At 36.0% G+C, this 23,598-nt stretch overlaps 2 protein-coding genes across 2 annotated transcripts; one reads left to right on the top strand and one right to left on the bottom strand.

Annotated features, from left to right (window-relative positions):
* The first annotated feature begins 14,432 nt into the window (after positions 1 to 14,432).
* On the top strand, positions 14,433 to 16,570 carry LOC133316294 (protein GRAVITROPIC IN THE LIGHT 1). Its single transcript, XM_061518032.1, has 2 exons — positions 14,433 to 15,310; positions 15,657 to 16,570. Exons 1-2 carry the CDS (start codon positions 14,632 to 14,634, stop codon positions 16,433 to 16,435), a joined length of 1,458 nt encoding a protein of 485 aa, XP_061374016.1. The 5' UTR covers positions 14,433 to 14,631; the 3' UTR covers positions 16,436 to 16,570.
* A 347-nt stretch (positions 16,571 to 16,917) lies between these two features.
* Positions 16,918 to 20,783, bottom strand: LOC133316290 (mitochondrial uncoupling protein 2-like). The gene is made up of 9 exons (XM_061518027.1): positions 20,594 to 20,783; positions 20,215 to 20,433; positions 20,044 to 20,122; positions 19,281 to 19,414; positions 19,095 to 19,193; positions 18,882 to 18,986; positions 18,331 to 18,405; positions 17,812 to 17,898; positions 16,918 to 17,229 (listed from the first exon to the last, which is right to left on the bottom strand). The coding sequence occupies exons 1-9, from the start codon at positions 20,663 to 20,665 to the stop codon at positions 17,206 to 17,208; spliced, it is 894 nt and encodes a 297-aa protein (XP_061374011.1). The 5' UTR covers positions 20,666 to 20,783; the 3' UTR covers positions 16,918 to 17,205.
* Between the last annotated feature and the right edge of the window lie 2,815 nt (positions 20,784 to 23,598).

The raw sequence follows: 23,598 nt of genomic DNA, 5'->3' as shown, positions 1-23,598 counted from the left end.
GGGGCAATGAGATATGGAACTCTACGCAGATGAAATTTTGTTGATGAGATGTGATTAGGCTTTTTCTTGAGTTTAGTTGATAGGTTAATGGGTCTTGGGTTTAGAAATTTTTGGGCTATGATTGGAGAAAAGCCCAAGTAGGTTGAGGAAAATTAATATATTGGATCAGTTTGGATTGGATCGGTTTTCATCAATCAATCCGAAAACCGATCCAATCCAACTAAAATTTACGGGTTTTTTTCGGTTTTTTATTTTTTGGTTCGGTCACCGCGGTTTGAATCGGTTTGGATCGGTTGATGAACACCCCTACTATTATGGTTTCATTCTTACATCCATTTGATTTTCTTGGCTGCATTTGATGTGTGCCCCAACTTCATTATCACATTTTCAATTAGGTATAAACATTGGACTATTTTGTGACTGTGCATGTGGAATGAATAAAGGGTGTGGTATGAGTGTAAATAAGTTAGTTGACCTATTAGGCAGTGGCGGAGCCACTTGGAGTCTAGTGAGAGCCTTGGCACTGGCTGATTTTCAAAAATAGCACAAGTTTTCTTTAAATATTATGGTATAGCCTTGGCACTATATGGGTTTTCAAAAATGATATAGCCTTGGCATTGACTGAGTTTTCAAATATGGTACAACCTTGGCACAGGCAAAAATTATTTTGTTGCTCCGCCATTGCAATTAAGGATCTACAATCTGACCTATCTTAAGCATGGTCTGATCTAATCTATATAAAAAATATAGAAAGTTCAAAATTTTAGAAAAACTCATTTAAAAATTAGGCTATAGGCTCACTCTTCATTACCTAAGAGTTTTTGATAAAATAATATATTTATTGAGGTTATCAAGTGCAAAGAAAAAACTTCAAAATATAATTATTTTATATGTTGTTATGAACATTATTTAAGGATTTTTGAGATTTTGTTAAAAAATTATATAAAAATATTTATAATTTAAATTCTTGCTTGAAATACTATATAATGAATGAGAAATTTTGACTTTCACTACAGCAACAAAGGCATGATAAATTATGGCTATGAAAAAAATAAAAAATACACCTTGCGGTTCGGTTTTGGAAAGAAGTAATGAGAGTCTTGATTCATAATTTCGACTGAGGTTAACAACAAAGCGCTGAGTGCAAAATAAAAGCTATTGTGGACAGGAAATCTCATGATTTTTAAGAATTTGGAAGTGAGCACCTCACAAAGCATGGTACTGTTATATAGGTGTCGGCGACGGTGGCTCCAAATTATTACAAGAATTGAAGAGAAAACTTTATTGAAAAAGAAAGTGAATCAAGAAGATGCAAAATACATTGTTACTGATATATTTATATCAGCACGATTACAGTTGAAGTAAAATAACAGAAACTCAACAAACTAAACAGAAGGTGAGCTAATTTTAAATAAACCCACGCTAGTGGCATCAGCCTTGCGCTGGTAGCGCTGCAGTTCCATGCTAGAAGCACCTACTCCATGCTAATAGCGTTGCAACTCCACGCTGGAAACACCAACTCCACGCTAGAGGCATTAGTGTTGCGCTAATAGCGCTGCAAGCTATGTCTAATACCCCATCCTCAAGTTAGGAGGTGTATATCAATTACAATAACCCTCACATGTGGTTGTGAATTTAATTATGAATTAATAATTTTAATGATGTTATTAAGGAATAATTATAAGGAAAGTAGAAGAAAAAGAAATAACGTCACCTTTAGTGAAAAAGGAGTTAAAATGACGAAAAGGGATAAAAATATGGGTAAGTAAAGTTACTCAAAAAGTGAAAAAAATATGAAAATATTACCACAAAAATATTCTGCACTAGTGTGTAAAGTTAGAATGGGAGTTTAGTGAGCAGGATAGAAAAGCTTATACCCATTGGGTAAAACAACCTCACTTAAGTACAGACAACACTCTCTTTCTCCCTTATTTCTTCTTCCTCGTCGACAGAAGCTCCTCCATGGCATAAAAGCTTGTGATTTTTCAAAAAATCATAAGTCTCTCATTTCTCAACAAAATGCACCTATTTCAAAGCCAAAACCGCTTCAAATCTTCTCCTCTTTCTAAATCATAACTCATTTTCAGTTGGGGTTTATTGTGGAGAGAGATATCCTCATCCAAAGATTTCGTGGGTTGTGTGTTTGGGTTGTTTGAGAGGTTTCCACTCCATGGAAGCTTGAAAAGAGTTGCTCTCATCGTTTTAAGGTGTTGTGCGGTGAGTTTCCAACTCTTAAACTCCATTTTCTTGAAATTTTTGAATTTAGGGAGATGATGAATAGTGACCATCCGAAAATTGATATTTTAGGAGATTAATAGTGATTGGTTGTTATTGTTTCATGTTGTAAAGTTGATCTCAACGTTGTTTTGAGCAAATTCCACGGATTGGAATCCTCATTCGCTTGAGTTGGAGATTTGTGGATTTTTCATATTGAGGTAAGTCATGGTATGGATAGTTAGAGAGTGATTTGGGCATGGCTCCCTTTGTTAAATATGCTTGGGATTGGTTCCCGTAAAAGGAAAAATTATGAAATGGCCATTTAGGACACTTTGATAAATTGGACAAAAAAATCAAGTGTAGGTTTCTTATATGTGTAGTCTTGAAAATTAAACGTGGTAGACTGGTATATAGGAATACTGATTGTCTTCACGTCTTGGAACTAGATTGTGACTTTGTCAGAGATCGAGACTCTGTGGACACGAGAATTATTGGAGAACACTGCTTTCCAGGTAAGCTTTCAGTCCTTGGGGTTAATCTCCCATTTGTTCCACCAGACTCTGAGGGAGGATGGTAGTTTGATATGGTATGTTGAAAATGATTTGCTATTTGGTGCATGTATATGTATGTATGTTTGTGTGCCACACAAGATGGTGTTTCCTTGTGTGAGGCATAAGATGGTGTTTACTTATGCATAGTATGAGACGGTGTTTACTTATACGGTATGTTGCAAGATGGTGTTTCCTTGCGTAATTCATACTTGTTATATTCTCTGGCCAGTAGGATTATATTATTGCACACTGCATTGTCGTACATATTCTGAATGCATGCATGGATTTTTATACTGTGTTTATACTGCATTATCATACACCCCGTGTTATGGGGATCACCATTTCAGGTACAGGAGCTGATGGTGCTGAGGCATCGCGTGGCAAGAGGCCAGATGAGAAATACTACTTGACATGATTGTCAAGGTCTTGTGGATATTTGATTTGTACCTGACATATTTTATTTTGAGTTGTATATGCCATGTATTTTTTGAGAGCATAGGAGATGTCTATGCCATGTTGATAGTCTGTATATACTGTTAGTGATGCATGCTCAGGTCTATGTTACTTATTTAATTGCATCTCTTTTATTTATTTGATGTAATTATATAAGTAACATCGTGGACATTATTTTGAGACAGTATGATTATGAGATAGCCTATGCCATGGATGGCTGGGTAATATGGTTTATGTCTGGATTATATTAAACTGTCAATCAGGTTGAAATTATCCCCAGTAATCCAAAATACAGAGGAAATATCGTCCGTTTTATTTTGGCCATGGAAGTAAGAAGGTTTGCAATACATAAAGAAAAGAAAAAAATAAAATTATTTAGTTAGCTTCCGCATTAATTAAGTTGGGCATGCTGCGCTTACTATCATACGAATGTTAATTAACCGGCTGCAGACGGGGCGTTACATCAATCAATCCCAACTTGGAGATGTTTTCTCGAAAGTGTGCTGGGTGCAAGGATTTCATTAATACATCAGCAAGTTGATGATGAGGAGAGATGGGCAGTAGCTTCAAAAGACCAGTGTTAATCTTCTCCCTAGTTATATCAATCAATTTCGATGTGCTTAATTCTCTCATGAAAATTTGGATTTTGAGCAAGGTACACTATCGATTGGTTGTCACATTATACTGGAACAATTGAGTTAATGGAAGACCAATATCTTTAAACAGATAGGAAAGCCACTGGATCTCATAATTAATACTTGCTAATGCACGATATTCTGCTTCAGATGAAGAGCGTGAAATCATGTTCTGTTTCTTGGAGTGGCAACTTATCAATGATGATCCAAGGAGAACACAAAAGCTTGTAATGTATTTCCTAGTGTCGAGATAACAAGCCCAATCACTATTACCAAACCCAGATATGGAAACAGAGTTGTCTGTAGGAAAAAAAGACCTTTTCTTGGAGAACTTTTGATATATCGAAGAACATGACATGCTGCCAAGTAATGAGCTTGTGTAGGGGATGACATAGATTGACTTAGTGTCTGGAAGGAGTGTGTGATATCTGGTTTTGTAGTAATGAGGTATAGGAGACATCCCACTAACCTACGATAACCAGCTGGGTCCTGATAAGGTTCTCCTTTGTCACGATTAAGTTTGTGAGATTGAGTCAATGGGGTAGGCACTGGTTTTGCTGCAAGAACACCATAGTCAGCAATAAATTCGAGGGCATACTTACATTGATTTAGGATGAGACCACGCTTGGACAAGAATCGTAATTGGCCTACATCCTTTATAAGAAATTGGCTATCCAAAGAAGATTCAATATGTTGTATCTCTGTCATGTCATTACCGGTAAGGACAACATTATCTACATAAACTAAAAGAGCTGTGATTGTAGTGACAGTCTTCTTAGTGAAGAAAGAGTAATTAGCCATGAGCTGAGAATAACCAAGTTTCTAAAGTGCAGAGGTGAGCTTGGCGTTCCATTGCTGGCTTGCCTGCTTCAAGCCATAAAAGGACTTCTCAAACTTGCAAACCACATTGGGAAATTCACAAGGAAAGCCAGGAGGAAACTGCATATAGAACTCCTCATGAAGTTCACCATGCAAGAAGGCATTGTCGACATCAAGTTGTTCTAGATGCTAGTTGTGAGCAACAACCAAAGCAAGTAATGTGCGTACAATGGTCATTTTAGCTACTGGTGAAAATGTTTGGAAGTAATCCATACCCTTACATTGAGTGTAGCCTTTGGCAACTAAACGTGCCTTATATCTATCCACTTATCCATCAGGTTTTCATATGATTTTGTACACCCACTTATAACCTATAGGTTTTTTGTGTGGTGGGAGTTGAACCAGCTTCCACGTACGATTTCTCTCCAAGTCTTGAATCTCAGTTGTCATAGCATCTTGTCAACAAGGAAGAGATGCAGCTTGCTTGTAATTCTTTGGCTCAACGGTTGTTAATAGGTTAGCACAAAAAGCAGTATAGGTTTGGGAACATTTGTTATAAGAAAGAAAATCTGATATAGGGTAAAGATTTGAAGATAACATACCTGAAGACTGATTAGTATCAACTAAGCTTGACAATCAACAGTGAAATTATGCTAAATATTAAGGTGCAGACCTGATACAAGTTGATCTGCGAACTTGTTGATGTGAGAAAGTTGTGGTAGTATCAAGAAGTACTTCTAAAGTCAGGTTAGGATCAGAATTAGGTTGCATTTGAGTTGATATAGAAGACATAGGAAAAGAAGACTCATAATCAAGATTGGATTGCATAGAAGGAAACATGGAAGGAATAGGATTTGACTTTGTGTTATTTTCAGCAAAGAGAAACTTGTCTTCATAAAAAATTACATTTCTGGATACAAGAATTTTGTTAGTATGTACATCAAGGACCAGGTATCCTTTGATACCATCTTTATAACCAAGAAAGACACATTTCTTAGCACGAGGGACAAATTTGGTTCGTGTTAAAGTAAAGACAAAACATAAAGAACCAAAGACTTTCAGATGAATAAAAGAATGAGGATTGTTGTATAAATGTTCATATGGAGTCTTGTGGTTAAATGATGGAATGGTCAACCAATTATTAATATGGACAACATGAGTGATGCAATAGCACCAATAGGATTTAGGAACCTGAGATTGAAAGAAGATGGCTCGTGCAACGTTTAGAATGTGTTGATATTTGCGTTCAACAACACCATTCTGTTGGGGACATTCTAGAGGTTTGATGTTGTATTCCCTTATGTTTGAAAAATTCAACCATGGCAAATTCAGAACCATTGTCTATTTGAAGCGTTTGGATGGTTATTTTGAACTGTGTTTGGACAAGGGAAATGAAATTACATAAGTGGCGTTTTGTCTCAGATTTAGCTTTCATTAGTATAGCCCAAGTGAAGAGAGAGAATCATCTACTAGAGTAAGGAAGTAACGATGTCCATGTATTAATTCAATGACGCATGGACCCCATATGTCAGCATGTATGATGCTAAAGGGATGTAAAGATTCAGTAATGCTAGAAGAAAATGACAGCTTCTTTTGTTTTGAAAAATAACATATTTCACAAGGATCAGAATTGTTTGTACATGAAATAAAGGGGAAAACAATGGAAATGTTATGTAATACAGACTTTGAACAGTGACCAAGACGAAGGTGTCATAGCTTGGATGACTCAAATACAGTAGCGTTGCAACAAAATTTAGTAGAATGTTTACTTGGATTGAGGATAAAGAGACCTTGATCTTGTTTAGATAAACCAATCATTTTTAAGGTATTGTTTTGCAAAATAGAGCATTAGAGTGAGTGAAAAACAACATGACAATTTAAGTCATGAATCAATTTTGCAACTGATATGAGATTCACATGAAAGTTAGAAACAAGAAGGACATTGTATAAGGTGAGTAAGGGGGATAGATGAATGTTTCCTGTTTGAGTGGCAAACACTTGATTTCCATCTAGTAATTTGATGGAAATAGGCTTAATGTTTCAAAGGGAAGAGAACAAGAAACTTTAGTGGCTTATGTGATCGGTTGCACCGGTGTCAAGATCCACTGAGGTGAGAAATTACCTGGGGTCAAAGAGGTTGTTGTTAACTTGAACTATATTTGATGCGTGTATGGTTTCATGCTTAGAATCTTGCAGTAAACCAAGTAAGTTGTGATATTGCTCCTTTGTGAGATGGAATTGATTATTCCCTTTAACTCCAGAATTTCCCTTTTTTGAATCAAAAGTAAAGCGATCAAGTTCATCAAGAGAAGCCATATTTTCCTTTCTTGGTATTCTGGTTTTGTAACCAGGAGGGTAACTATGCTTCTCAAAGAAGGTCTCAATAGTGTGATTAGACTTCCCATAGTGAGTGCATAATTTTCCAGTGTTTGGTCTTCCTCGTTCAAAGCTTGAATGGCCTATACCTCTCTGTAAAACACCTTTACGATTGAAGCTTTGTTCGTGAGTATTCATCTGTCCAACATTACCACGAGGAAAGCTTTGATCAGGTGTATTCAAGAAAATCTTTACATCAGAACTAACATCAAAAGAGAGTTTCCTTTCTTGATGAGCAACCAAAGAAAAGGCTCGATTCACGTTTGGTATAGGGTCAATGAGCATTGTCTGAGATCTTAGATGAGAGTACTGCTCATTTATACCTCTTAGAAAGTGAATTACACTATCTTTCTCTCTATTGATACATGCCTGAGTTTGCAACAAATTCCCACAAGCAAATGTTTGGTTGCAATTGCATTTGGGCAACAGTTGCAAGCTATCTAATTCAACCCATAACGTTTTCAGTTTTGTAAAATACTGAGAAACAATGCATTCACCTTGACACATATGAAACAAGTCTTCTTGAAGATCTGCAATACAAAATATGTCTGATTGTGAGAATCTTTCACAGAGATCATTCCATACTTTTGAGGCTTGATCCATAGATATGGTGGACTGCATAATTGAATCTGTAATGGAGTGATGAAGCCAAGAAAGGACCATAGTATTACATCGGTCCCATACACAAAATAGAGGATCAACTTCTTGTGGAGCAATAATGGAGCAATCGATGAACCCTTACTTATTTTTTGATTTAAATGCCATCTCCATGGCTCTGGTCCAAAAATGGTAATTCTTGCCATCAAACACCGGTGATAGAAGAACCAAGGAAGGGTTTTCGGTTGGATGCAGGTAGTATGGACTCGACGGATTTGTCAAGTATCTGGTAAGGAACGTGAGCTCTGGTTTGCTAATTCTATGATAAGAACAGTGAAGGATTCGAAAGAGAATGAATCAACTTTACTAGAATTGATAACGAAGAAAAATGAAAGAAAAGATCAGCAATGAATACCAAAGCTCAAGTTAAGCTCTGATACCATATTACAAGAATTGAAGAGAAAACTTTCATTGAAGAAGAAAGTGAATCAAGAAGATGGAAAATACATTGTTACTTATATATTTATATCAGCATGATTGCAATTGAAGTAAAATAACAGAAACTCAACTAACTAAATAGAAGGTGAGCTAACTTAAAATAACCATGCAAGTTGCATCAATCTTGCGCTAGTAGCGCTGCAGTTCCACACTAGAAGCACCTACTCCACGCTAGTAGTGCTGAAACTCCATGCTAGAAACACCAACTCCACGCTAGAGGCATTAGTATTGCGCTAATAGAGCTGCAAGCTATGTCAAATACAAATAATAATTCAATGTAAATGATGAACGCGTAATTTGGTGGGATCATTATAGAACGGAATCTATTGTATGCAGCGGGTTGTGATTTTAATTGGATGGGTTTTGAAGCAAAAATTATCTGATCCAATTCTTTCAGTTTGATCATTTAATCTTCCATTCGGTTTTTTAATTATTTTTTTCAATTTGATCCAATTCAATCCAATTTTTTTTGTTTGGATTGGATTGATTTCCAATTTTTAAAAAAAGTCAAAAATTTTAACCATACAAATCATTAGCTACAAGGGACGGTGTAAGAACCCGCACCGTTAAATTAGGAATTTAATTAATTAATTATGAGATTAATGAGATAATTCCATAATTGACCCAAATAATTATGAGAAGGCTTAAATAATTATGGTAAGTGAGTAATAATGCTGAAAGTCACTTTTTTGACGAAAAGTGCAGATATCGATTCTGCTCCACGGTATAAATGCGTACCGATGAAGTATCCCGAAAAATTATGAAAAGTATGTATATGTCACTAGAATAATATATAGGACTAGCATAACAAGTTTCAGGTCAAAATAATGGGAACTGATGCCAGAACTGATATTGGCTATGTAAAAGCGCGTACCAGAAAAGTACTGCGAAAAATAAAATAAAAATACGAGAAATCCTAAAAAAATGGCTAGGTTCAGAATCCCAAGTTTGAGATTAAAAAGATAAGCGTAACTATTAGCGCTAATACTGTGTGATTAAAATAAGCACACCTTTAAATAGAGGTGGCACATGATCCTAGGTCATTTGGTTGAGCCCCCTACGTGAGAATTTCTGGTGCTTGGGGTCAGCCACCTTTCCTCCCTTCTCCCTCTACATTGAACCTTCAAGAGGTCACCTTTCCTCTTGAATCCTTCACAAAAGCTTCATACTTGAGTGTGCTTGAGCCTTGAGTGAGTGAAAGGTGCCTCATTTCTGAGTTTAGTTTCTGAGTTGAGAGGTTTTGAGGGCTGCATTCTGAGTTTGGTTTGCGAGGATTCATCTTCTTGGCATTTTGAGCCTCATGGTCCCATTTGATGGAGAAAGGTCCAACCTTGTAGTACATTTTCGTACTCTTGCAAAGTTAGAACCTTTGAGCCTTGTTGGAAGCTCCAAGGAGGAGTCTTTTTCTGAGTTTGAGTCAATTGAGGTACACCATGATCACCTCTTTGATATTTTCATGATTTTAGCTTGTTTAATCCATTAAAAAGTGAAACTTGAACCATTTGAGCTAAAGGATGGTAATCTAAGTCTAAAACATGTTAATGAACATCTGTTGATGGAGTTATTGAACTCCAGATCACGTTTGGACCCTTAAATATGGACTTATGCAGAGAATGCACGAATTTCTGCATTCTGTCTGATAAGTATTCGAATACTTTTCGTGTAGTATTCGAATACTTATCCTTCAGTAGTCGGATACTCCTTGGAGGAGTATTGGAATACTTTTCTGGGAAGAAAAGTATTCGGATACCGTTGAATAAGTATTCGAATACTGGGTAGTATTCGAATACTGTGGTATTTGTATTCGGATACCTGGTGGTATTCGGATACTGGGGGAAAAGTATTCGGATACCTTGTGGTATTCGAATACTTGAGTGAAAGTATTCGGATACTTTCTGGAGACATGGAGTATTCGAATACTCATCGAGGAGTATTCGAATACCTCCTGCAGAATTTGCATGAAATGGCTTAAAATGAGTTGGAAAGCCTTAATCACTTAATGTAACATTGGGCAATGATTATTGATGATCAATTATTGTATAAAAAGATTGTGATTGTGTTGTTTGTGGGCATTGAGCTAGTGTGAGCTTGGCTTGGATAGTTAGCTTGCGAGGTAAGCTTTCGTGTCCTCGGTTTAGCCATTGTTGGTTCCACCATACCCTATGGGGGGATGGTTTATATGCATGATGTGTTTTCATGTATTGATTTTGAAATGCTGTTGAGCTGTTATGTGCAAGTGCTTATAATATGCATGTGTTGTTCCACCTAGACGGTAAGCATGTGTATGTATGAGACATGCCATATGGTAATTCTGTGGGTGGGTGTAAGTAGTACTTGCATTGAATGTAGGCAATAGATGAATGTAAGTCCCGCATTTCTCTGGCCAGTAGAATAGATGGCACACATGACATGATTATTCTGCTGCATTGCACTGATTTTGGAACTTATATTATTTCCTGCTTTTGAACTTATATTGCACATGTAAGTGAGCTTGGGGTGGAGAAATCCTTGAGGACCCCTTGTCTTACTGAGATTTCTGTTTAGAGATCTCACCCCACGTTTGGGGCACATATTTCAGGTTCAGGTAACTCTGGGATTGAGACCTCGGGCGGCAGGAGGCCGGAGCTGAGTTAGATATATGTTGTTTATGATGATGTGCTTGGTTGATGACTTGCTTATATTTATTATCCTGTTATTTGATCTGAGACTATGTTGGGCTCTGTTGCCTTATTTGGTGAGCATGGGGGTTGTCCATGCCACATTGATTTGACTATGTCTTATTTTAGTTTCGAGTTGTATTAATGTATCAGGATTATGGTCCGGACTATGTGTGATAGATTCGTAACTTAGATACTCACTTATTTATAGTATGAGGTTATTCAGTGTAGATAGCTGTCTATTTGCAAATTACATACAAGCAATGTTTTTAAAAGATTAAGTAATCAACTTGGTAATTGATAATGACGTCATAATTGAAAAGAAAAATTTATTTCGCATATTTAATTAAGCGTGACTTAATACGATGACATGATAACAAACCGGGTATACACGGGATGTTACAGACGGCGACAATGGCGGAGGCGAGTTAATGTTGGCTTGTCACACAAAGGAAACAGAAAGGACAACGACAACGGCATGGTGGAGTGAGCCTCTGGATTTTGCAACGAAAGTGGGTTCTTCGTATAGAAGATGTGCTACGCGGATGAGTGTGTGTGAATTTAGGAATAGTCTACTGTTCAAAACTAAGAGAGAAACTAAGTAAGGGTTACTAAATTAGGAAAAATGACATTAGCAAAATTTCAAAAATAATAAATACATAATACATTGGATCAGTTTGGTTGGGTCAATTTTCACTAATCAAGCCGAAAATCGTTCCAGTCCAATTAAAATATACTATTTTTTATGTTTTGATTTTTTGATTTTTGATTAATTCGATTATCAATTTTTTGTAAACCTTGGGAAATCTTTGTTGTAAACATTGGTAAAGTTTAATTTAAGAACAGAATATTTTTGGGAAAAATAGCCTTAGGGGCCGATTGAGTGCAGAAGCATTTAAGCATGGAAAATTGTTGATAATTGATAGGAATGATTGGAATGTATTCTAATTTTGTTACGTTGTATATTAGGTGCGAAAAACTCTTGAAACTTGGGATTATACGTTGTTGCCTGGTAAAATTTATTGTGACGTTTGAGGTAAGTGTCTGGTGGCATTACCTTTTATGACTGCTAGCTAGTACATGGCAGTTTGAATCGATTGATAAATATTCCTAAATTCAACCCACTTTTTTATATGTTCATGAGTCAATTTTATATATTACAATATAAAAACCTTTATTCCTTTAAAATGTAAAGCTCCAATCTTCAAGCACATATAAATTATAAATGACTTGAAAAAAGAATTACTTTTTAGCACTTTTCTCAAGATGCGACCCCAGCTGCCAACTCCTTTGAAAAAGTGATAACCTTCTGAATATAAAATGAAAAATTCCATAACATGAAAATGAGACCCCCCACGTGATATAGTCAACTAAGAAGTAAGAATAGAGAAAATAAAAAATGCTCTCGCCTCAATAAACAATGAACCCCTTCAATAAACTATATACAAATTTAATGCTAGATCCAATATTGTAAACTAAACAATAATTTCAAACAGATTTACCTTAAATATTGCAAAATAATGTATCTAGATACAACACAGATCTTGTAATGAATGGTAAATTTTTATAATCATTACTTAATATTATGTGTAAAAAAAATTCGGACACATTCATCTATCATTGTTCATTTTTTTTTAATAGATATCTATCATTGTTCTTTAGATAAACTTGTATATACCATTCACACCAACGTTACTGGCGGGGAAAAAAAGCATACAGATTAGAAATTTAAAGATAAATTTATAGTGAAGCCCTATCACACTGAGAATCGAACAACCTTATAAGAAAAACACTTCAATCTTTATTAACTAAACTAATCCTGTTGACACATTAGACCATTTTAATTTTAAAATTTTGCAACAAACAAAAAATGGGCGAAAAAATTGCAAAATTAATTATATATAAATCACGATTAACTTGAACAACTAATATGACATCATGCGTAAATTCATAAAATAACAAATACTATCTGTACCGATATATTTTCATAAAACAATTTACAATCGAAAAATTGTTATATGTTGTCAATTATTTAAATATTATTTTAATTTTTATAATTGGTTATTTGACATTTATAATAGGAGAAGATTCATCGTTAATATTATTGTTAAAATAATATGAATACTGTTATTTTTGCATAATTTTTATTACATTTTTATATTTTCATAATAAAACAAAGAATTGCATATTGAACCAAATGGTGGTAGCTCAGTTGGGGCATGGGAACTGAGCAGGTGGAGGTGAGAGCATGTATTCGCACCTTACCAGTACTATCTTTGGAAGAGGTTTAAAGCCTTAATCTTGGACCCGCCCCGAATCGAACTAGTCGCGAAGCGATGAATCGATGGAATATTTTCAAAAAAAAAAAAGAATTGCATATTGATAGAATCTTTCTCTATTTTTTTTATTTAAAAAAGTGGAACAATAGTATTATTTATATTTGGAATTAATATTTTTTTTATTATAGGAGATAAATTTATTTCTTACATACATATAAAAGTGTGTAAAATTCATGTTTTATCTTTCTCTTTCTTCCTCTCATATGGCTTCACATGAGCCCCATATATTTTTTATATATATATAAAAGATAAAATTATCTTCTGTAACATAAAAAATATTAATCTCTATTTTTGATTTATGTATAAATTTTTCTTTTTAATAAATATAAAATTCATCATTAATTAAATATTTCTATGCAACACGAGAAGTATTTGACCCATTTTAATATAACATTACTTAAATATCTATGTCTCCGCACAGTTGACACTTGACAGTGTGCCCTTATCTCTTTTCACATGCTATGATCAGCAAGCAATTACTAACACTGCTACCATGGTCCACCATTTCCACCTTTTCCTTTCCATTCCACACAATGCCACAACCCACTGTCTCTGAGTACTGTGGAACTTAACAACCAACAGTCAACCACCTCCCAGTCACAACCGTCACTACCTTCAACCGCCACGCGCCTCCACATTAATCCGGGCGTCTCCGGCAACAGGTCAAGCATCATATCCCTCTCCTTTTAAGTTGAGGTCACTAATGTCTAACTAACCAAACCATTGGTTAGCTTCACCACAATAAATACCAATACCCCTCTCTCTCTCTCTTCTTAAATAAAAGGGCTCTCTATCCTTGCTGGTATTGGCATTTGGAGACATCTATCCACACTTATAAATATAATTACCCATTACTTCATCCAAAAAAATATATATATATATTAATTGGGTTATATTTTTCTAAAATTACTTTAGAAAAATTGTCAGCCAGTTATCAATTTTAATTATATATTATTGATAATATATAATTATAATATAATTTTTTTTTCACTTTTCATACCAGCTGATATGATTGAGAAGAGAATTTTCTTTTTTCATATTATAACTATATATTATCAATAATACATAATTAAAATCAATAATTTTATATAAACTTATCTAAAATTAATTTTAGAAACGTTTTTCCCATATTAATTACCCATTACATTTTAATTTTTTTGACGGTATGATTATTGCTTAGTTTAATTTAAAACTTTCCCACTCAAGTTCCGATTGTTAGGTAACTAGTTTCTTAAAATTGTGCAAAGGCATTTTTCTTAACCTCCTCGTGGTAGCTCTGACACTGGTTCACAGAAACCAGCGAGTCACAAAAACACACAGCACGTGTTCGGAATATACATCGCTTAATTGTTTATAGCATTATTTGAGTCACTGAACGAGTCAGTGGACCCACTCAGACCCTCCACCATTTGTGAACTTCACTTTGTTTCTATTTTCCATCTCTTGTCTCTCACTCAGTGACTCTGTCAAACACAACAACTTGCGAACAATGACGAGAAAGGTGTCGAATTTCTCCGATCTGATCCAAAGGGTCACCGCCTCTTGCCTCCTCCACCCCCTCGCCGCCGGTGTCAAGGAAGAAAACTCGCCGTGCGAATCGGAAGAAAACAGGTACGAAGAAGAGGGCGAAGAAGATGAAGACGAAGAAGAAGGAGAAGGAGAGGAAGATAAAGGGTACGAGGAAGAGAATGGAGAGTATGAGGAAGAGAAAATGGTGGGGTTGAAGGGTTTGAAGGTGAAGCAGATGGAGGCAGTAATGGAGGATGTGTTCGAAACCGTGTCGTCAATGAAGAGAGCGTACGTGAGGTTGCAGGAAGCGCATTCGCCGTGGGACCCGGAGAAGATGAGGGCTGCTGACGTGGCGATGGTGGCGGAGCTGAGGAAGCTCGCCGTGTTGAGGGAGCGGTTCCGGCGCAACGGTGACGGCGGCGGTGGTAGGAGGAGGGTTCGGAGGAGAGGTGGTGGTGGTATTGGTGCGGTGTCGCTGAGGGAGGTGGTGGCGCCGTACGAGGCGGTGGTGGAGGAGCTGAAGAAGGAGGTGAAGACAAAGGATTTGGAGGTTCAGAATCTGAAAGAGAAGCTTGAGAATGTAGTTGCACTCTCCAGCAATGGCAGTGGTGAAAAGAAGCCTGGGAGGTCTCAGTCTAAGAGGAAACTAGGAATTCAAGGTTAATTATGCAAGCCCTTCTTTTTTAATTTATTTTTTTTCAGTGAAGATTTTTTTAATGTTTGCATGGCTAGAAAATTCAGAAAAAGTAATGTTTCTTTTTGTTTTATGTTGTTGCTTTGAAGTGTCCTTTTATTCAAAGTGATTCTTGCATGTGCATTTTAGTTTAGTTTTTTGGAGAATTCCCAAATGGCATGATTTGGAGTTTCAGAAACTCCTTCAAGTTAAACCAAAGTTGCTACTTGCTATAAGTGGAAATGAATAGAGGATCTTATGCTCTATTCAGGTTGGAAATTGCTGCTTGAATATTGAAATCTCAGTCTTTTTTTGTGAAATTCTTTTTGCAGCAATTGCAGCAGTTCCAACCCCGGAACTCTTTGAAGCAACAATGGTGCAAGTAAAAGAAGCATCAAAGTCCTTCACATCTCTACTCCTGTCTCTCATGCACAATGCACATTGGGATATCACAGCTGCTGTTCGTTCCATTGAAGCAGCTACTGCCTCCACTGACAAATACCATATTACTTCAACCACTTCCATTGTCTCATCTCACCATGCCAAGTATGCCCTTGAATCCTATATATCCAGGAAAATCTTCCAAGGGTTCGACCACGAGACTTTCTACATGGATGGTAGCCTCTCCTCCCTCCTCAACCCTGACCAGTTTCGCCGCGATTGCTTCACTCAATACCGGGACATGAAGTCCATGGATCCTACAGAGCTTCTTGGAATCCTACCAACATGTCACTTTGGCAAATTCTGTTCCAAGAAGTACCTTGCTATTGTCCATCCCAAGATGGAGGAGTCATTGTTTGGTAACTTGGAGCAACACAGTCAAGTCCAAGCAGGAAACCACCCCAGGAGTGAGTTCTACACTGAATTCTTAGGGATGGCCAAAACAGTGTGGTTGCTGCATTTACTGGCATTCTCATTGAACCCTGCACCAAGTCAGTTTGAAGCAAGTCGTGGAGCTGAGTTCCATCCTCAGTATATGGACAGTGTGGTGAAATTTTCAGGTGGGAGAGTCCCAGCTGGTCAGGTTGTAGGGTTTCCAGTCAGCCCTGGATTTAAGCTTGGGAATGGGTCTGTTATAAAGGCTAGAGTTTATTTGATTGCCAGAACATAAGTTTTTTGGGAGTCGTGTTTTAAAGGAGCTGGTGAGAGTGATCCTAACATTTGCCTAACAGCATTACCATTCTACTGATGTAATGTGAAAATCCTTAGGCTTTAGTTATTGATTTCCTGGTGAATTCAGCTTGATCATGCGTTATGACAGACTATGTTGTATCTGACCTTGAAATGATTATGATATAGTTAATTCTCAAATCTATGAAATCGAGTTAATACTTTTTCCCTGGAACTTTGGCTTGCAAACGAGAGGAAAGGAGAATTTATTAGATTCCCTGAATCCAAATGTACTTGGGGTCACCAAGGGAACCAACAAAATCCATCTTCTGTATCAATGGCAACAAGTCTCAACAATATTTGAATAGAGAAATAAATTATAAACTCTAAATAAATGTAAGTGTTAATACATGATTCATTTCATTCGTCTATTCAATGAATTTCCAAGAAAATGATACATCATGTCGATACAGTACAGTGTAGAACTTTCATGTAAATGTAATTTGACGCTCTATTAATTGGCCAAGAATATATGAACCGTGGCATCCACATGGCTCAACTAGGAAACAAATATAGCAATTTAATTTGACGGTTTATTCGTTGAGTAAGAATATATGAAGCGTGACATCCATCCAAATCACAGAAGTAGGAAACAAACGTAGAAAGGCGACCTATCTCTTGGAACAATTCTGTTGACCATATTGGGAGCACTCATCCGAGAAAGAACACTATTTCTGCTACTTGAATCTCAATCATGAAGAGTAACAACACTTATCCTCTAAAAACTCTCTTGACCTGTCGCATGGATCAAATATTGAGCACTTTCAATATTGACAAGCAGAATCATACAGTCATATACAATTTCATGTTAAGTGAAGAAGACCCACAAAACAGTTAATGATACCAAAAGGTAAAAGCAGTCTCTTGTTATTTACGAGGCCAAACACAGTGGTGTTATTTATCACAAAAGTAACTAAAGAGGCAATTTTATGGGGAAATTCACCCTCGTTTTAACTGAATGCGAGTTTAGAGAGGTGGCCATTCTGTTCGTATATGACAACTTCCAGACAAGATCTACGTATTTGGTTGTGATCAAGGTGAAAAATAGAAGTTACTAAAAGCCATTTTCTCTTGAGTGCATGTGATATTACAAGCTGAGGCAGAAGAAACAAATTTGTAGAAATTATTGTATTGAATTGTAAAATCTTCATTGAAAATATTGATAAAACCAAGACAGACCTACCGTACCCTTTTTAAGCTGTGAAACTTAGCATATACATGTGGCTCAAACCTTAAAGCAGGACATTTATATATGGATAATAAGGTGCAATACGATATATAAATTACATAAGGTAATATTAAAGATGTATATCTTACTTGTTCAAGTGTAAGAAACATAACCACATTCCAGGCTCCTATTCGACCAAAATTAGGAAGGAAACCTTTATAGAAGGCCAAAAATCCCTGCAATACATTTGTGACATGAGTTTAAGTTGTCCAGAGAAAAAGATAAACTTACACAAACCCTCATGTCAGCTTCTAAACAAAACAACAAGCTGGCAGCAACTGTCAAAAATATTTTCAGTTTGTTCCAGATCAGAGCAACAAACGTTGCACAAGTAAGAAAAGTTATTTTCATTGTTTGAGAATTCAGTGCTGCCTATAGCCTGTTTAATTAAGCATTAGAAAGTTTGTGTCTGGTCTCCCATGTCACCTAATATAATTTAGGTCTTAACCAGAGATGTTCGTAAAACAATCAGAACAACCAAAATAAAGACTTAACATAACAACAAAAGATGCTAATTACTGTAATGAATCTTTCAATTTCGATAGGTTTCAAGATTTTAAGGTGCCATTTATAAAGGACAAAATCAAATAAGGAAGAAGTTCACAAACCTCAGTAAACAAAGTTTTGAGAAAGCAGTCAAATGTGCTTTTGTAGGTTGAATCTCCCATCATCCTGGATTTCACCTGGAAAATTGTAAGCATGGACAAATCATCATTCGGAAAATTTAGATGGTTTTGCTTCATAAGAGTTTCACCAGAATTGTTCAATTGAACATTTTCATGTACCCAGTATTGAATCTTGCAATAGTTCTGAAATTTCAAAATACCAAGTTCCTTATAACTTCACAAGGATGTTTAAGAGAGAACACATTCAGAATTTTTGAAAGTAAATTTTACTTATAGAGTGTTTGATTTCTTCCATTTTTTTAAAAAAAAAAATTACACAGGATCCAGCACCAACGTTGTTAGCTTTATCTTTGCATGATCCAGCACCAAAATGTTATACCAAAAGATTAAGAATGTGCCCTTTTCTTCTCTTTCTGTCTCTTTTCATTATAAACAGGACTGTCATTATTACCAATGATATGTTTATCTTAAATGCAAGTGCAGACTGCTGACAAAAAAAAGGCAGAAGGGGGAGGGGCTGGGGTAGCACCTACCACATCAACGGGAGAACCAACAAAGACAGCAAAAAGACCAGCACCTAAGCCAGCTAGGAGGTGAGTAAAGACATTGTCCATGAACCCTGGAATTTTCAAAATTGTCTGCATAAGTATAAAGAATCAGAGCAGCATTGCGATTAAATTCTATGTAAAGCAACAACTTTCAATAATAGCAAAAGTCCAATTTAGAATACCCTATAATGTGATTACCCGTTTCACTTGATCATAACTAGCTAGTTCAGCAGCATTTATAATTGCATTCCGTGCTATATTGGGCCCAAGACCAGTCCACAAGGCCAATAACCCTTCCTAGTTTAACAAAATATGACTCAATTAGTACATTGTCAACATATAGAAAGGAACAAAACCAAAAAACTCATCAGAAGAAAGTCTGACTTGTCTCGCTATAGTTGAATACGCATCCATAGCACCGGAATAACGCCTAGGTACCCCAGATGGCAATTGGCCTTCAGCTTGAAGCCTAACTTTGACTAGATCAGTTGGATTAGCAATCGTGATTGCCAAAGCACCTATCACAAGTTCAAAAAAGAGAGTCAGTAACTATAACATATAATGCAGAACAAAACACACATAGATGGATATACACGAGGAATGCTAACCTCCTCACCTTTGTGTAGAGGTAGAATCCTCCAAACTTTCAACTGGACAAGGAACCACTCTCTTTATTTAGAAGGAAATACAACTAGTGATCATTCAAATCCTTTCGTTAAAAAGACAAATCTAATTAATTCTCTTTTGAATTTCCTCATCCCTTCACATTTCCCTTCTCTCTCAGATTTACAAGCTTTTTTTTTTTCAACTATCTATATTATCTGGATTCGAAGTCATTGATTTGACTCTAAAACAACATCATGCAATTACAATTTCACATTTATGAAAAAGCCTTGTGCTTCAGAACCAAGATGAAGAAATTGCTTGATAAGTAGATAAATAAGTAAAAACACACACTGCTAAAATTCTAACTTTCATGTGAATCCGGATCAAATGAAAGTACTTCAAGCTATTTATGCCTTTTAAAAATTAGAATGGTTTTTTGTCCCATTGAAAGCATGGCGAATGCTAACCTCCCCACAAATGTGAGCAGGTCAATAAATGTGAAGCAATCTGAACAAATAGAAACTGTTGAGAAAGTCCTCACCAGTCAGCAGAGCAGCAAGTATCATATGGTACAAAGGAACCTCTCCAACAAATGCACTACCAACAAGAAACGTTTTGACCTGTCCATTATGCAGTTCATATGTACAACCCATGTTCCTCCAAGGACAACATAGTCTTATTCAACAAAAGGAAAAACATTTTATATACTCACAGGATCATATAACCCAATTCTTAAGCCCCCATATAAACATTGACGATGCAAACCAGGAACAATGCCTTTCCACAGAGCTGATACACCCTCTTCTCTTGCAATGGTCTTAACCGTTCCCAGCAAGCCCTTATATTTAGGTAAACCCACATCATCATCAACCCCAACCTTCTTTTGAAGTTGAAGTCTAACCTTAGCTGTATCCAGAGGAATTGTACAAAGCTGCACGAAACTCAAAAGAACAAAGATAATTATCAATAAATCGAATGCCCTAACGTATACTTCAATTTCAATCGAATGCGAGTAACCTAGCACACATGCTGAATCAAAAAAACTCGAAATCGAAACGGATTGAAGAGGGAATTGAAGGAATGAAGGTTACCTCGGCGAGACAAGCAGCAAAAGCACTGCACAAGAAAGATTGTGCAAATGAAATCTGGTTCGGATCTGACATTGTTGTTGGTGTTGGAGATGAACTGTGAAGAAAGGTAGATTTGGTAAAAACTAGAAGCAACCTCTTTCAATTAAATCAAATCAAATCACATCATCAACGAGTTCAACGAGTTCACTGTATAAATATACAGTGAACAGTGATTATTCAAGTTAGTTTAACTTGCTAAACTAATTCACCTTCACAGGTTTTACTGAACCTTGATGAAGAAAAAAAAAATGATAAATATAATTGTCATCTTTCTACATTACCTTGTCATCTTTTTTAAACGAGAGGATATATTTTTTCTACATTACTTAATTTTATGAGAATGTGATAAAAAAATTTTATACGCAACAAAAACAGAAATATTATTTATTTATTTATTAAGGATTTATTGTTTGTATGTCTATGTACACATAAAAATATATGAGACTTATATTTTTTTTTATTTTTTCATATGATCCCGCGTGGGCTCTACACATATATATATGGAAAAAATATTTTTCAAGCAGCTTGAGATAAGTTTATTTTCGGCCACTCCAAAACTACGTCGTTCCATTTATTGATTTCCTTATATTAATTGATTCACTTTGAATAGTGATGATTCTCTTTTTCTCTCTCTTCCTTTATCACCATTGATCCATCTTTATATGGTTATGATTTAGTAGCTGGAGATAAAATTATCTCAAGCAGCTTATTACAGATAGTTATACGAGCTCCATTCTCCTACGATCACGTACTGATGGAGTTGTGGAGTTATTTATTCAGTTACTGTTTAGTTATTATAACAATTTCAGTTAGATTTAGTTACCGCGTTTTTAGGATGTAGCTCGTGTATATAAGAGCATTAGTAGTTAACTCATTAGTTAGTTTTTCATATTTTTCTCTTCAATTAATCAATGAGAATCCAGAGTATTCTTCCAGCTCATTCAGTTTCTATGGGTTTTGTTATGGTATCAGAGCTCTGGTATTACATTTTCCTTTGTTTTCTTTTCTTCTCCGAAAGTTCATTCTCCATGGCAAACCAGGCTTCTCTTCCTAATCATCTAACAAACCCTTCAAACCTTCTTTATCTGCATTCAAGCGAAAGTCCCTCGGTTGTGCTTGTTAATCCAATTCTTGATGGTAAGAATTACCATACTTTGCTTAGAGCAATGAAAATGGCATTGCGGTCCAAGAACAAGTTTTCCTTTGTTGAAGGAACGTTCACCATCCCTGAAGCTACAGATCCAACTTTCCAAGCATGGGACCGATGCAACACCATGGTTTCGTCTTGGATTCATAACTCAATTCTTTGGATTGAAAAAGCTCATGAAGTTTGGAAGGATCTTGAAGAACGATTTTCACAATCGGATATCTTCAGGATAGCTGATATACAAGAAGACATTCATCGTCTTCATCAAGGTGATTCTTCAGTAAGTGATTTATTTACTGAACTTAAGACACTTTGGGATGAACTGGATAATCTCCAGCCATTACCAAAATATGTCTGTGGAGCTTCTGATAACCTGAAAAAGTCTAGAGAGCAAGATCAGGTGATAAGTTTTTTAAAAGGTCTCAATGACCAATTTTCACACGTACGTTCTCAAATAATGCTCATTGAGCCACTGCCTAATATGAACAAGGCATTTTCTTTAGTCTCTCAACAAGAACGCCAGATGAATGTCGAACAAGGTGTTCCGGGAGAAATTTCAATTGGATCAAAGGCATATGTAGCTGAACAGCAACGAAATCGCACAGTACCTTTTGGCAGAGGTAGAATTGGAGGACGAGGACGTGGGACGAAGCTTTGCACATACTGTGGACGTACCAATCACACAGTTGAGACGTGCTATGCTAAGCACGGTTATCCACCTGGATTCAGAAATAAAGGGAAACCTGCTTCCGCTAATGCAATTGATGTATCAGACGAAAATACTCGTCGTCATGAAGAGAATAAAGTATCTCTGTCTCAACAAGAATATCAGAATTTTCTTCAGTTGATGAATCAATCAAAAGTTGATACAGTAGAGGAAAATAACTCTCACACTGCACACTTTGCTCAAGCAAAACATGATGTGCATGGTGTAGCTTTCAATACTAACTCTGGTAAGATTTTTAAGCATTGGATAATCGACACTGGGGCAACCGATCATATAAGTTGCTTTGCTTCTTTATTTTGTTCATTAAACAAAATTGATCCTATTACTATTACTCTTCCCAATAATTACAAAGTGGTTGCCAATTATTCGGGAACAGTAATTTTATCTCAACATTTACATCTTTTTGATGTTCTATATGTCCCTGAATTCCATGTGAATCTAATATCAGTTACAAAATTGTTAAAATCAGCATCTTGTGAACTGATTTTTCGTGACTGTGATTGTCATATAAAGAAGATCTCCTCGAGGCAAGTGATTGGTTCAGCTAAAATGTTCAAGGGACTCTTCATTTTGATTCCTGATGAGAAAGCAGAATTGAAGGAAATAAGTGCAAAATTAGATAACAGAAATAAGTGTGTGCTTAATGCCACAACAGATAACTCAATGCTATGGCATTTTCGTTTAGGACACATTTCTCATTCGGTTATGATGGATATGTGTAAAATATTTCCATTCATATAATGTAATAATTCTGATATTCCATGTGACATATGTCATTTTGCCAAGCAACGCAAACTGCCTTTCAATAATAGCTTATCTGTAACACAAAAATCTTTTAATTTGCTGCACATAGATATATGGGGTCCCTTATCAACTTTATCTGTAAATGGTGATAGGTACTTTCTGACCATTGTTGATGATTATTCCAAGTTCACTTGGATAATTTTGATGAAAAACAAAGGAGAAACAAGAATCCACTTGCAGAACTTCATAACAGTGATTGCAAATCAATTTTCCACAACTGTGAAAGTCATTTGCACTGATAATGGTGCAGAGTTCATGATGGATCAATTTTATTCAGCTAAGGGCATT

This window comes from Gastrolobium bilobum, unplaced genomic scaffold (genome assembly GCF_033153095.1).
Source record: "Gastrolobium bilobum isolate Gb01-03AN ecotype WA unplaced genomic scaffold, APGP_CSIRO_Gbil_v1 utg6012, whole genome shotgun sequence".
NCBI lineage: Eukaryota > Viridiplantae > Streptophyta > Magnoliopsida > Fabales > Fabaceae > Gastrolobium > Gastrolobium bilobum.
Note: the sequence above shows the minus strand (reverse complement) of the source record. Positions and strands in the feature narration are given on the sequence as shown.